A 17434-nucleotide genomic window follows, 5' to 3' on the forward strand; every position below is an offset into this window, starting at 1 on the left:
GGTTTTCAATAAAATATATAAACAATATTTATATATAATAAATAAAGAGGCTTAACTATATATTTTTTTTTCATGTTTTTGTTCATCTTCTGAAACTTTTCAGAAGTCTGTTTAAATTAAAAGTGATAAAACAATTTAAAAACTTAAAAATAATTAAAAATGGAAGAGTTTTATCTAATTATTACAAATTTACAAAGAAATAATGTCCTCGTAAAAACAAAAATTACATAAAATTTTCAGTTAGAAGTATCAAAACCTGAAAGTTTCAAAGTACTTTTAATGTTTCACATGTAATTTAAATTATACTTAATTTTTTGTTAAAATGAACTGAAGAAGATATTTTAAATAATCTATTACTGAAACTTTTCAGAAGTCTGATTAGATTAAATGTGATAAAAATTCAAAAATATATTAAAACAAATAAAAAAACATAAAAATAAATAAAAATAAGACACTTTCATATAATTATTTTAAATTTACAAAGAAATAATGTCCTCGTTAAAGCATAAATTACATAAAACTTTGAGTTAGAAGTATCAAAATCTGAAAGTTTCAAAGTTATTTTAATGTTGCACATGTAATTTAAATTATACTTAAATTTTTATTCAAATTAACTGAAGAATATATTTTAAATAACCTATTTCTGAAACTTTTCAGAAGTCTGATTAGATTAAATGTGATAAAAATTTGAAATAATGTTAAAACAATTAAAAAAACATGAAAATAAATAAAAATAAGACAATTTCATATAAGTATTTTAAATTTACAAAGAAATAATGTCCTCATAAAAACATAAATTAGATAAAACTTTCAGTTAGAAGTATCAAAACCTGAAAGTTTCAAAGTAATTTTAATGTTGCACATGTAATTTAAATTATACTTAATTTTTTGTTTAAATGAATTGAAGAAGATATTTTAAATAACCTATTACTGAAACTTTTCAGAAGTCTGAACAATTAAAAGAACATAAAAATAAATAAAAATAAGACAATTTCATATAAGTATTTTAAATTTACAAAGAAATAATGTTCTCGTAAAAACAAAAATTACATAAAATTTTCAGTTAGAAGTATCAAAACCTGAAAGTTTTAAAGTAATTTTAATGTTTCACTTAATTTTTTGTCCAAATGAATTGAAGAAGATACTTTAAATAATCTATTACTGAAATTTTTCGGGAGTCTGGTTAGATTAAAAGTGATAAAAATTTGAAAAAATGTTAAAACAATCAAAAAACATAAAAATAAATAAAAATAATACAGTTGAATATAATTATTTTAAATTTACAAAGAAATAATGTCTTCGTAAAAACAAAAATTACATAAAACTTTCAGTTAGAAGTATCAAAACCTGAAAGTTTTAAAGTAATTTTAATGTTTCACATGTAATAAAAATTATACTTAATTTTTTGTCCAAATGAATTGAAGAAGATTCTTTAAATAATCTATTACTGAAACTTTTCAGAAGTCTGATTAGATGAAAAGTGATAAAAATTGGAAACAATGTTAAAACAATTAAAACAACATAAAAATAAATAAAAATAAGACAGTTTCATATAATTATTTTAAATTTACAAGTAAATAATGTCCTCGTAAAAACATAAATTACAAAAAACTTTCAGTTAAAAGTAACAAAATCTGAAAGTTTCAAAGTAATTTTAATGTTTAAGATGTAATTTCAATTATACTTAATTATTTGTGACACTTTATTAAAAAGTTTGACTAGATCCTGAGGGATAAAAATTTATAAAAATGTTAGAACGATTTAAAAACATAAAATAAATTAAATATTTTTATGTTTTAAGTGTTAAACAACAGTTTTAATAATCTTTTTAAATAAAAAAATGTTTTTTAAATTTAAATAAATTGATTCAATTAATTTAATTTTACTTATATTTATTAATAAAAACACCTAAAATTTAATTAAACAATGTAATACAAAAAATAATTAAAATTGCTAAACATTTTAAGATAATAAATAAGCCCAGTTCTGCCATTAAATCTTTTGCAACGAAGCCGTTAATTAATTTATTTAAGCCTCATCTGGGTCGCATTTTTTGCCCCCTTAATAGAGTTTACATGATGAGTCGCAAATTAAAGGTCGTTACAGCCGTTGTACAAGAACCAGATCCTTTCGCCTAATAAAGTCAAATTGCACTGTTCATGTAAATTAACTTAATTTACATGCTTTCCAACTTTTTTACCTAACCATGGATCGAATCGGCAAAACATCCCATAATAAATTATGATTAATTAATAAACTACAAAGGCTACAAAGGGGATAATTGTTCATAAAACCCCCCCGTAATATATTCCCGGCACTGTGAGAAAAACCGAAACCTCATCGGTGCCCGTTTATTAGTAAAAAACGACTAGCACGCTTAATTAAATTAAAAAATCACGACGGGCACTTGATTATTTGGGGCGCATGAAAAGGGCCGCGTAAATTTGAAACAATATGTTAGTTTGTTGTAATGGGCGCGACGGGGTGTCCCGCAACGGGGATCCATTGAGCCAATTTCAGGCGCGGCAGGTGGCCCTTGCTCTAGGTCCGCCCCTGTGTTTGTATGTGCGGTCGGGCCGGTCGCGCATTCGTCATGTTTACACTAAAAATCATTTACGAAAGCTTCAACACGAAATGATAATTAGGCGGCCGGCTCCGGGCCATTGGTGGCCACTCGGAATCGAATTGTCATTTACATAAATTTCTTCCACTCTATGAAGGCAACCTATATAATTCTATCATCTAAAATGGTCTGTGTATATCTAATTGAAAAATAAAAATCAAAAATATACTTGTACTTATTTATTTATTTTAATATTCACACATTTTTATTCACATATTTCACATTTTCATATACAATTCACATCACAATAAAAATTAAAAGTATATTTCACCATCACTTTCATCTTCACTTGATGAAGATGAGTCATCATCTGAAGATGAGTCTTCACTGGAAGATGAATCTTCATCTGAAGAAGAGTCTTCACTTGAAGATGAGTCACTTGATGAAGAGTCTTCATCTTCCGCCTTATTGCCAACTGGAATATCCACAACTTTGGTTGATGGCTTAGGCATAGGCATATCATCCTCTTCTTCGCTGGAGGAGATGTAGCCAAATAGTCTCTCTGACTCCGCCTTCCTGAACTCACTGTAAGAAAGTGCTCCTTGTTCAACCTTATTATCATTAGTGTGATGGGGCGGAATATCAACAGCTTTGGTTGGTGGCTTAGGCATATCCTCCTCTTCATCTTCGCTAGATGAGATGTAGCCAAATAGTCTCATTGACTCAGCTTTCCTGAACTCACTGTAAGAAAGTGCTCCTTGTACTTCATCCTTATTACCACTAGTGTGATGGAGTGGAATATCTGCAACTTTGGCTGGAGGCTTAGGCATATCCTCCTCATCTTCGCTGGAGGAGATGTAGCCAAATAGTCTTTCTGACTCCACCTTCCTATACTCAGCCCAGGAAAGCGGCCCTTCATATTTATCTGTGATATCTGATATATCATTCTCCTTATTACTACTTGTGTGATTGGATGGAATATCAACATGAGAAGGCACTCCTTCATCATTACAGACGGACAAACCCGATACATCCTCCCTATTGTCAGTTGTGGGTGGAATATCTACAACTTTGGTTGATGGAGTGGGTATATCATCCTCATCTTCGCTGGAGGAAATATAACCAAATAGGCTTTCTGACTCTGTCTGTCTGAAATCAATGTGAGAAGGTACTCCTTCATCTTTACAGACTGACACTGTTACGTCATTTGTAACATGGAGTGGAACATCCACTTTACAGACTGATACTGCTACGTCATTTGTGTGATGAGGCGGAACATCCACAACTTTGGTTGATGGTACAAGCACATTTTCCTCACAACTTCCAACTTCGGTTGGCGACACATGTTTATCTTCCTCATCCTCATCTTCATCTTCGCTGGATGAGATGTAGCCAAATAATCTATCGGACTCCGTCTGTCTTAAATAAATGTGAGAAGACACTTCTTCTTCCACATTCATGTGATCCACCTCTTTAATTGATTCTATAACCGTTACTAGTTGGTCTAACTTGTCTGTTACATTGACGGTGCCAGTTACTGTCGGCACTCCTTCATCCATCACCAGTGGAACATCAGTTGCTTTGGTTGATGTATAATCCGTGTCATGGATGGATTGTTGATCTTCCACCTTGGGGACATCTACCTCTACCATATTGCTATTCATCGATATGTCATTTGGAGCACATACATTATCTACTTTTGGACCAGTAATCATTTGCGATGGTAACGTGTCCTCATCGTCACTGAAAGAGCCAAACAAACGAAGCAGTTTGGCTTTAAGCTTTTGTTCTCTTTTCAATTGGTCCTTGGCCTTAGTTATTGAATGTTTTTTGATCTCCTTGGTCTTAGATGACTTACTAGATGATTTAGCAGTATTCTCCTCCTTGGTCTTAAAAGCTTCCACAGATATAACGTCTTTTTTGACATCCTTGGTCTTAGAGCCTTCCAAACTAGATTGCTTACTAGGTACCTTAATTGAATCAGGTTTATGGTCTTTTTTGACATCCTTGGTCTTAGAAGCTTCAGAGCTAGACTGTTTGCTTGAAACCTTACTTGAAACAGGTTTAATGTCTTTTTTGATCTCCTTGGTCTTAGAGGCTTCAGAGTTAGATTGTTTACTTGAAACAGGTTTAACGTCTTTTTTGACATCCTTGGTCTTAGAGGATTCCGAGTTAGAATGTTTGCTGGAAACCTTACTTGAAATAGGTTTAATGTCTTTTTTGATCTCCTTGGTCTTAGAGGCTCCCGAGCTGGAGTGTTTGCTGGAAACCTTACTTGAAACAGGTTTAATGTCTTTTTTGATCTCCTTGGTCTTAGAGGCTTCCGAGTTAGATTGTTTACTTGAAGCAGGTTTAACGTCTTTTTTGACATCCTTGGTCTTAGAGGCTTCCGAGCTGGAGTGTTTACTTGAAGCAGGTTTAACGTCTTTTTTAACATCCTTGGTCTTAGAAGCTTCCGAACTAGCGTGTTTGCTTGAAACCTTACTTGAAGCAGGTTTAACTTCTTTTTTAACATCCTTGGTCTTAGAAGCTTCCGAACTAGCGTGTTTGCTTGAAACCTTACTTGAAGCAGGTTTAACGTCTTTTTTGACATCCTTGGTAATTGGGGCAACCACCGGTTGCTCCTCGTCGTCGCTGAATGAGGAACCAAACAATTTAGTTAGGGTTTCCCTTAGTTTCTTTGAATATTTAGGTTTGTTAACAGTCACAGGATCCCTGTTCTTAAGGGTGGCTGAAACGACATCTTTCCTGGTATCAGTGCAAATGCGTTTGTGTGACCTATGGCCACTTGGGGAACGCTGCCTTTTGTATGAAGAGGTTTCTCTTAGTGAAGACATGGTAATTGGTTTGTTGAATTGTTCGTTGTAAATGCAGATTGCAAGTTGCATGTTAAATGATAATTTTTGTTTTTATATACTATTATTTTACCTAGACGCACCTATTACCCTATAATAATACTAAAATTAAATAAACCATACATCCAGGTATGTTAATTACCTAATTTCTAGGAATTACACTTGTTCAATGAACAGTGAACATTCAATATTTTTATATAATCCTACATAAAATTAATTAATCCATACGTCCAGGTATGTAAATTACCTGGTTTCCAGGAATCACACTTATTCAATGAATGGGGTTAATGAAAAAATCAAAGTTAACATAACAGAGTTTTATGGTGATAATAATAAATCAGAAGTGTAATGCTTCTGTTAAATGGGAATTTATTACATGGACTGACAGTCCGTTGAAATTTATCATCAGCAAGAATAATTAAACATCCATTTTGAGACCACACATAAATGGATCGCTGATTGGATTAGTTCAAATTACATTCAACTGGTTGCATTGTCATTGGCAGCGACCGAAGAGTCATTAATCTTTTTCATAATTTTTCATGTTTAATAATAATTAAAGAATTTTTAATTATAGCCGATCGATTAATTTCAGCTAACTACTGGTTATATTTCAAAAGACGATGACCGACAAAAATATCGTGTAATTACACACGGGCTGAAACAAAGAAAAAAGATTGCGCAGAGATGAACGCAGGAGAGGAAGGGAAAAAATTCGAACGAATCACGGTCTAAATAAACCGATGCTAACGTGATAAAGGTATAATGGGTCGGCAACAATAACACTGCGTATACGGCAGCCAATTAATTTCATCGATAGAATCACAGCTATACTGGATTCGATTAAGATGAGTTATTCGAGATTTATACCAGATCCAGTCCGACGAATTTGCTCCATCATCATTCGCAGTCATTTATTTACAACGGGAGTTTGTGAGAAAGTTGTAAAACACATCAGAATTCCTGTTTCAGTTCAGCCATTAATTGTAACATGCCACAAAAAAATTGAAAACAGCTACAAAAGCTAAACAAGAAGTGTCGGAATATCATAAGATAATAATATAACTTGTTTAATTCATTAATTTTCATTGTACAAATTAGTCATTTGTTTTTAGCAATTTTATTTTATTATTTATTTTCCCTTTTTTTTTTCAAATATTTAATGAAAAAATTCTAATTTCATAGAATAATTTCTAAGAAATTCAAACAGTTAATCTAAATCACCACTTAAATATAGTGCCTGTGTGAAATAAACAAATAATATTGATATGAAAATATTGTTCTACCTTCATATTTCTAAGAAAGACTAAGAAAATTTACAATTCTCTTAAATGAATTTGTCTTTGAAAGATTTCTTCAAACGATTTCAAGCTATTCTAAAGTAACACTTAAATATAGTGCCTGTGTGAAACAAACAAATACTCTTGATATGAAAATATTTTGATTAACATTCAATAATATTAAAGCTGTTTCTTGGCTTTGAATTGTACTGGCTTCATATTTCTATGAAAACCTAAGAAAATACATAATTTTTTTAACTGAATTTGTCTTTCAAGGTTCTCTGAAAGAATTCTTCAAAGGATTAAAAACATTCTAAATTATCAATTAAATGAGTACACGTGAAAAGTAAACAAATATTCGTAATATAAAAATATTTTGATTAAAATTCAATAATATTAAAGCTGTTTCTTGGCTTTGAATTGTACTGGCTTCATATTTCTATGAAAACCTAAGAAAATACATAATTTTTTAACTGAATTTGTTCTTCAAGGTCGCCTGAAAGATTTCTTCAAAGTATAATTTATGATAAATAAATAGTATAAGTATATTAATGTGTATTAATACATCAAAAAGGTATATTTTTGATATTATTATTAAAATTAATATAAATATTTTTAAATATTATTTATTTTAAAAACTTAATCTTTTAATTACTTTGTTCCTTATTAAAACAATAAAATTGTCGGTAAATTATCACATTTATTTATGTGGAAATTAACTTTCTATAGCAACATTTATTAATTGCACATTCACATAACATTTTGAGTATATTAATTAAGAGCAATATTAAAATATATTTTTTTCAAACTGATAATTACAAAGATCTAATCTAAATCGTTGCTAAATTACATCTTACTTAGTAAACCAACAGTTCTCATGAGTGCAAATAAATTATTATTATTGAAAGCATTGAAATTATAATTGAATTGCTCACTTCCTTTACAATTCTATGAAATTTTCATTACACTTAATTATACAACTGCGTATATTTCAAACTGTTAAATTGAAACGGATTGCGATTATTTATTGGGCAACATCTTTTCTGGATCGGTTTGTCGGATGGACAGGTCCGGAATAAACCGGAGGCCAACACGGTCCTGCGCCGGCCCACAAAAACGCCGAGGCAATTATTGGTAGACGATATCATTAGGCCAGGTAGCTATTGTTGGTGATTTTTTCCAATTTAATTCAGTGCCACGATCTTTGTCAGTTTTATAAACTGAACAATGCGACCGTGAAATCCGACAATCGTTCGAAAATAAGCTGTTCCATAACTCGTTATGGATTTTGTGTTCTCATCGATTTTACTCGCTTTATGGCCAACACGCTCCGGTGCACGGATCTGTCATGCAGATTTTTTGAACGACAATTATCGGCTTGTTTGTTTAATTCGTGCCAAAAAAAACTATTGTTTATTGGACAATGGAGTTAATTACGATTGGGGAATTGATTAGTCATGTTTGTCTGGTAAACTGTGACTAAACTACTGTTTCGGCCCTTTTACATGACATTTGTACAAAGGAAATTGACGTTGTAACATAAATGCTTGCCTAATGGTTCGTTGGATAGGACAAAGGAGTTAATGGACACATCACCGAAAACAAATTCAAATTTAGAATGTCTTTATAATTCAGAAGGAATTTCTAATTCTATTCTATCAATTTTGATGAGTTTCTGCCTTCAGACACTATATTTAAGTGGTTTCCTTTAAAGGAACCTTCAATTTTAATTTTTATCAATATTTTATGCTTTAACACTTCCTCTATTTAGTCATTATACATAATTTTTGGTGAGATGAGACAAAAAGAATTTGAAAAATGTGACAAATAGACACAAGATAAATAATCTAATGTCTTAAATGTACCTTTAATTAGTTTTGATTAGATTTTTTGATAAATGTGTAGTATTAAATATCTTACAAGCCTTCAGGACTACTTTTATCAATATTTTATGCTTTAACACCTCCACTATTTGGCCATTATACATAAGTTTTGGTAAGATGAGACAAAAAGAATTTGAAAAATATGCCAAATAGACTAAAGGTAAATAATCTAATGCCTTAAATGTACCTTTACTTAGCTTTTATTAGATTTTTTTTTGATAAATCTGTAATATTAAATATCTTACAAGCTTTCAGGACCACTTTTATCAATATTTTATGTCTTAACACCTCCACTATTTGGTCATTATACATAATTTGTGGTGAGATGAGACAAAAAGACTTTGAAAAATGTGACAAATAGACTCAAGAAAAAATAATCTAATGTCTTAAATGTACCTTTAATTAGTTTTGATTAGATTTTTTGATAAATCTGTAGTATTAAATATCTTACAAGCCTTAAGGACTACTTTTATCAATATTTTATGCTTTAACACCTCCCCTATTTGGTCATTATACATAATTTGTGGTAAGATGAGACAAAAAGAATTTGAAAAATATGACAAATAGACTAAAGGTAAATAATCTAATGTCTTAAATGTACCTTTAATAAGTTTTTATCAGGTTCTTTTAATAAATCTGTAGTATTAAATATTTTACAAGCCTTCAGGACCACTTTTGTCAATATTTTATGTTTTAACACCTCCACTGTTTGGTCATTATATATAATTTTTGGTGAGATGACACAAAAAGAATTTGAAAAATATAAGAAATGGACTCAAGATAAATAATCTAATGTCTTAAATGTACCATTAATTAGTTTTTATTATGTTTTTTTTGATAAATCTGTGGTATTAAATATCTTACAAGTCTTCAGGACCACTTTTATCAATATTTTATGCTTTAACACTTCCCCTATTTGGTCATTATACATAATTTTTGGTGAGATGAGACAAGAAGAATTTGATAAATATGACAAATAATTTCAAGATAAATAATCTAATGTCTCAAATGTATCTTTAATTAGTTTTTATTACGCTTTTTTGATAAATCTGTAGTATTAAATATCTTACAAGCCTTCAGGACCACTTTTATCAATATTTTATGTTTTTACACCATTATACACAATTTCTGGTTTATTTTTTATTTTTTTCAGCAAGTCATCCTTCCAGCTCCAACAAGAGAATAACTTGTTTGCTCATTTTCTCTCAGAAAACACAACAATGAAATAAATTAGCGTCATTTTTTTTTTTAAATTAATTACATCTAAATTACATTTTAATTAATGGAATTATCTAATTAAATGTTTATATCAGCAAATGAATGTTATAATTAAAATTGGTGACATTTCTTCCTTTAAGTTCATCGAATGGAACCACGAAGGTTACGATTCAAGATCAACACGTTCTCATTGTTCTGTCTTAAGTACATTTTAATCGTTTGTAATCCAATTATGTTATGCTAAAACGTGTACAATAAAATCGTTTGTTTCCAGTAGGAGTTAATTTTTAAAATACCCTCTGCGTTACAATTTACCATAAAATGTCTAATGCACGTTAAATGTGTAATACACACGTATTAACTAAATTGTGATTTAAATGGGTGATATTAAGTTTACTGTTGATGCCAGCCAGCCAGTCAGGGAAATAAACAAAATGATGTGTAACGGCACTAATAAATATCGGACGAATTCCTGTATAATTCGTAATTATCGTCCAATTAATATTAGTATAAGTCATGGCTGCTATTTGATTTAATTGAAAATAAGATGAAAATACTTGTACGGTAACTGCTGTACAGTCATTTACTTAATTTGATTACTCACATTTAATTAAAATAACAGTACAAAAGCCGGCAATAAACAAAATAATTATGATATTTTTTTTTATTCCATTCGGACCGAAGAGCAATACATTAAATTACTATAATCAATTACACAACGAAAATAATTGAAATAATAAATTAGTTTTGTAACCGCTAAGGTCAGATTAATTTGAATTTTTATTTCGTGGTTAATTATCGCACGCTCGTAAATTTTTCTAGTTCCGACACCGGCCAAGGATGATGCACGGATGGATTTCATCTCGGTGTGTTATTAGCAATAACAAACACATGAATCACACCTCTCCGAGATCGTTTAATCTTATTAGCACTCCCCGGTTTTTTATTGTTTATAAGTTTTATTTGCATGAGCCATTGTGTCGGACTCGGGAGTGAGAAAAAACGGCGAATTAATTAATTGTTAATTAAATTTTTGCGAATTGCTGTGGTTCGCGGAACTGGATTGACGATTGATCGTTTTGTAATAAGCAATCAATAATGCCATTAAAATTTCATTAGGCAAACACGTGTTGTTTATTATAAAACCTCATATCGTATAAATAATTGTAATTAAAGTAGCACATACAATTAGATATCGCAATTAAGTTTTTTATAAGATAATAAATAACTTACAGATAAGTATAAAGTTGATGCAAAATAAAAAAAGTCGTTACGACATTTCATTTTAATCAAAAACTAACTTAATTAATTAATCATTAATTTTTATAAAATTAAATAAAAATATGAAAAATTTTATTAGTATTGTCGTTTTAACTGAATAAGTTTCGACTCTCTCCTAAATTAATACCCACGATCTAAATAAAAAGTTCGTCGCTTCGTCGACTATTAAAGTCTTCAAGTAAAATCAATAAAAATTAATACCATTCTAACTCCGCTTAAAACTAGCCATAAAAACAATTAATTTAACAGTTAACACGCTTATTATCTTAAACAACATTTTTTTTTCAATCAGCAATTTTGTGGCAATAAAAATAATTGTCAAGTCGTTATTTTTTAATTTTAATAACTCTTTCTGTTAAGTCATTATAAACCATTTTATTACTAATTAATAATAATTATCCAGTGGAAAGTTTGAGTTAAAAAGTAATGGTGATGTTTAAATAACTGACTTATTACAAAATGGTTGTCATGGTAAATTGAAATCAATTTAATTAATTTAAATTATAAAAAATAAAATATTTAATTTGAAATGAAAATAAAAACAAAAATATTGAATTTCACATAATTGAAATTATCAGTAGTTTTTAAAAATTAATTTAATTTAATGAAATATTTATATATATATATATATATATATATATCATATAATTGAAATTATTAGTAATTTTTAAGAATTCAATATTTAAAAAAAAAATAAATTATTAATAAAAAATATGAATAAAAATAATAATTCTTAACGGAATAATAAATAAAGTAATAATATTTATTTAAATTTATATTGAAATTTAAATGAAATATACCAACATTAAAACTTAAAAAATTATAAAATATTTAATTTAAAATGAAAATAATAACAAAAATATTGAATTTCACATAATTGAAATTATCAGTAATTTTTAAAAATTAAATATTATAATAATTATTATAATCACAAAATAATAAGTAATAATAAATAATTATTTAATTTAAATTAAAAAGAAAATAAAATAATTAATTTAAATTAAAGAAACTATTGAATATCACATAATTAAAATTATTAGTAATTTTTAAGAATTCAATATTAAATAAAAATAAAAAATAAGTATTAATAAAAAAATTAATATGAATAAAAATGATAATTCTTAACAAAATGATAAATAAACTAATAACATTTTAATTTTAAATTGAAATTTAAATGAAATATACCAACATTAAAACTTAAAAAAATATTTAATTTAAATAAAAAAAAATAAAATATTTATTTTACAACTAAAAAAAATAATGAAATATTTAATTTAATATTATAATAAAAAATAATTTTTAATAAACAAAATCTCTGAATATATATGAATAAAAATGACAAAATAATAAATAAACTATCAATAATTATTTAATTTTAAATTGAAATTTAAATGAAATATTTTAATATTAAAACTTTATAATATTATTAACTTAAATTAAAAAAATATCCATTATAATAATTATTAATAAAAAATCTCTAAATTAATAAGAAAATAAATGACAATAATAATAATTGTTTAATTTTAATTTGAAATTTAAATAATAAGTATCCAGATTAAAACTTAAATAATAAAATAATTCATTTGAATTAATAAAAATAACAAAATATTTGAAATATTTAACTTAAAATTTAAAATATTTCATAAAATTGAAATTACCAGTAATTTTTAAAGTTTTAAATTGAAAATTATGATAATTATTAATAATTATTTAATTTAAAATTGAAATTTAAATCATATGCATCCACATTAAAGCTTAAAAATTAATAAAATAAATTTAAATTAAACAAAATTTTTAATTCAAAATGAAATAAATAAGAAAATAATTAATTTAAAATAAAAATATTAAGAAAATAATTAAATTAAATTAAAAAATAAATAAAATATTTAATTTAATATGAAAATAATAAAAAAATAATGAGTTTAAAATTAAAAAATTATAAATATTTGTGTGAAATAAATAAGAAAATATTTAATTTGAATTAAATAAATAATAAAACATTTAAGTTAAAATTAAAAATATAATGAAATGTTTAATTTAAATAAAAAAATTAAAATATTCATTTTAAATTATTAATAAAAACATTGCAACGTAAATTTAATAAATAATAATCTCTGGAATGGGTCATGTGAGTTTAATTTACTTTTTTTGTCTTGAACTTCGAAAGCTTTGAAGAAAGGCAACATGGCCTAAAGATCCGCCGCCTGAAATAGTTGCACAGCAACATTTTCCAGATATAATATAAATTAATGTACCGCAATAAGTCGGAATAATTAAAGTAATAAAATAAATATATTTTTTTCCGCATCATTGAAACGCTATTAATTAAGCGAAAAGCATAAACTAATTAGCCGGCGATTAATCATCGGAAAAGGCTCGCATACCCGACCGGTGGAATCTAATCCGTGAAATTTGATGTGATAACATTATGACGTGTCCTTGACGGATTATCTTAATGTTAATTCACGTTAAACTCAATAAACGGGCGTATAATTAGAATGTACATCAATTAGAGACGGTCTTAGATGCACATTAATGCCGATTCGCATCGAACGTCCTCTCCCTCAATTTGAAAACGAGCGGAAAAAGAGAAAAAACACCTGTGCTCCTCCACACTGAGGATAATGACGGGCAATTGTACACGCAACGAAAAAATAAATGGATATCAATTACGCGGTTGTTTAGGTACGCAATTGTTTTTACGGCGCTCTCTCATAATTTGTTTATAATAGGAATTATGTCCCTAATTTTAAATTGCCTTAATGTTTTCAGTGAATTGAAACTTACTTAAATTAGCGGCAATTTTCTCTGCATTAAAACTCCGAGACCGTTTTATGTGTTTTTACAGTTTTAATTCGCCTCAAATTGGGTTTTAGTGAAAAGGATGTGGATGTTAGATGGCAAAAAAAGAATTGGGTTTCAGCCGCAATCATGATTTTTCTCCGTTTTTTTGTTTAAATCATTCAGTGGTGACAATCTAATGTAATAAAGTGACTCCGAGAAACTTGTCCAATTACAGCAATAATTATGGCAATTGATCAGTGCTGAGATAATCCGAAAAAGGAAATTAAATTAACAATGTTGGCCAACTTGTCTCTGAGTCGTTGGTAAAGATTTATGTATTAATGTTGTTCGGAAAATATCACAATTGAACTAATTCAGACTTTCCACTAGTTAGTTAATTAATTATTATTAAAAAACGATTTTATAGCAACAGTTATTAAAATTTTATAAACATTGAGAAACGAACTGATTTTCATTTATTTATTCATTTACTGTTATACATTACTGATTTTATGTTAATATGTAATAATTTGAAAAAACAAAGTCCATATTAAAAAAATAAATAAAGTTTTTTTACAGTTAAGTTCATTAATATGTAAAAAAAATTTCCTACATTCTAATTAGTGCATTTATAAAAATAATTATTAATTAATAAGGTTAAAATTTTATTTTATTTACTCCAAATTCAATTATATATGTCAATTCATTTTAGAACATGATTTCGTCGTTTTATCCAGTATTGAAGTTTCTAGTTAAAATTAACTGTTACTCAAAATAATAAATTTATATAATAAATAATTTATTATAATTTAACTAAATAAAAATATATATAAACTAAAACATTCTTTTAATTTTATCTTTTATTTCAATTTTTATAAAAAAATATTCATGTGTTTTTATTTTTAACTAAATGCAAATTATTTTAGAAATTAGCCTAAATGTATTTTAGTGTAAAAACAAAAAATATAAAATGTGGATTTTTATTGTGAAATTTTTTGATTTGAAATTTATTTATAAATAAATATATTTTATTAATACATTATTTGTTAAAAAGTGATATTTTTCCAATTTTTATCAGAATATTTAATAAAATATAAATATACAAATTTAAATAAATAATTATTATCATAAATATAAAAATAATTATCGTAATAGTTTTTTATAAAAAAATATTTAACAATTTTTTTATCGTCAAAAATACATATAAAATAAATAATGTTTTATTTAAGTTTTCTAGCAAAACAATGTTGTTATTCAAAATTAAATCATAAAATTATAAAAATTATATGATATGTGTTATTTAAATCTTAATGTAACATTAAATATTTATTATTATTTTGTTAAGAATTATAATAACCTCACATTAATTATTATTTGTTATTAAAATATTCATATAAATTTTTAACAATTACTAAATATTTCAATTCTACGAAATTGAATTTTTTTGTCATGTATATAAAATAAAAATAAATAAAATAAAATATTTTATTTATTTATTTATTTTTAATTCAAATTAAATATTTAAGTTTTTTTTCAATTTAAATTAAATATTTTAATTTATTTTTTAAATTTAGATTAAATATTTTATTTGATTTTAAACTAAATATTTTAATATTAAATTAGATATTTTTTCTTATAATTTTCATTGTAAATTAAATATTTGATTTTTGAAAGAAATTTATTACTTTCCATTATTATTTCTGTTTAATTATTTTTTTATTTCCTAAAACATGGATTTACTAAGAAAGAGAAAATTTAAAATTGAAATTACATTTTTTAATATTTAATTATATTTATAATAAAACTTTTTATTAGCAAATAATTAATATATTCCATTAAAAATATTTAACAAACAACAATAATATTGAAATATTTTTTTTAATTCTTAATAATTTACATTATTAATAAAAAAAATCTGATTACATATTAATAAACATAATTAAAATATATTTCTTATTAAATTAATAATAATAATTTCATTCCAAATATTTAATTATTATTTACTAATAAATATTTTTTAACTAAATTTGTTATAATTGAACTATTCTGCTATTTTGATTAATTCCTCTATATATATATATATATATATATATATATATATATATATATATATATATATATATATATATATATATATATATATATATATATGTGTGTGTGTGTGTGTGTGTGTATAATAAAATATGCAGATATTGTATAAATATAAATTTAGTTTTAATAAGTTTTATTCTGTTAAATTGATTGTATTAAGTGACTTCAATTTATTTTAAAGAGAAACTTCAATACTCGATGAAACGACGAACACTTATTCTAAAATATATTGGTATACATAATTTAATTTATAATAAATATTCATTCGTAGAATAAATATTAATATGTTACCTGAACAGATATATTAACAGACATTAATAATTGAATCATAACTTAAACTGGATACAAATTTTAAAAAGTACCTCAATTTATTGTAAATTAAGTATTTAAAACAAATTTTTTAAGTAAAACAAACATGAGTTATGTAAACAGAGAAAGCAAAATACGGCACAAAAGACCGCTGTCCAGTGACAAGGGTTTTTACTAAACAACAGCCTTCAATCCGAAAACCACAGTTCTACTGAAATAGAGACGTGTAATTTAGTTAATTAAGCCTAATCGCTCAAGTCCGTGACTGTGCACTACACTCTTGTGTCCCGAATGGAGTGTAAAAAAACGAAAACGACACCGACAGCGGCTGAAATGACCGTCTTCCTTTGGCACTGTGTCATTTCTACACACTACAGGTGTGCAATGCGATACATCTATTTTAGTCTTATTGTCAGTGCAGTTAGTGCAGGTAGGCAATAAGTCCTTCGGCCCGGTCGGCACATGGCTTAATTAAATTTAATAAATCAAAACGAATTCATGTTGCTTATCGGTAGCTTGTTTTGCGACGCGGCTGTACGTAAAGATTTCATACGTCGAAAAATAAATCACCGGCATTAAGTCACGAACAATCATAAATATAATTTTTTTTATACGCCTGAAATATTACGTATGCGAAGTTCAAAGAAAAATTATGCAGATCTAGATCCACGCAGCTAATTATGTTTAGACAACGAGATGCATAAATCATTTCAGCGCCGTATTTGCATCCAATTGTGTTGTGTGCTTAACATACCTGTATTCTCGCTTCCGTCAGTCCGATTTTCATCGCCAATTCTTCCCTATAACAAAAACAGTTACAATTAGACGTAATTATTGCATTTATGTGCACATAATTATGAAAGATTTTTATAAACAATTAGAACAGTCCAGTCACTAGTACATAATATAAAATTTATTTCTTTAACTTGTGTGGTGTATTGTCAAAGATTCATTTCCTGTCGCTCTTAAAATTTGAAGGGATTGGCAGAATATTCAGTCATTATTACTGTTAAATTAAGTGATATTATTTAACAGTAATTAATACATTTAAAAAATGAACCTTGATTTGTACAAAGAATTATTAAAAATTAATTTTCCCTGGAACTTCAAATTTTCTTGGATTAGGAGAATGTAGAAGGATAATAGTAACAGTATACCAATTTAATATAT

The 17434-nt window shown here is 26.5% G+C and overlaps 1 protein-coding gene across 3 annotated transcripts in view; it reads right to left on the reverse strand.

The window, feature by feature from the left end:
• LOC109603675 (homeobox protein aristaless-like) overlaps positions 1-17434 on the reverse strand; it is a 158939-nt gene that overhangs the window by 6789 nt on the left and 134716 nt on the right. For all 3 annotated transcript variants that reach the window (XM_049966456.1, XM_049966454.1, XM_049966455.1), the window contains exon 4: positions 17019-17064. In XM_049966456.1, the coding sequence (XP_049822413.1) occupies positions 17019-17064 (46 nt within the window). The remainder of the gene's footprint in view (positions 1-17018; positions 17065-17434) is intronic.

The sequence above is a fragment of the Aethina tumida genome, chromosome 4 (assembly GCF_024364675.1).
Source record: "Aethina tumida isolate Nest 87 chromosome 4, icAetTumi1.1, whole genome shotgun sequence".
NCBI classification, from domain to species: Eukaryota; Metazoa; Arthropoda; class Insecta; order Coleoptera; family Nitidulidae; genus Aethina; species Aethina tumida.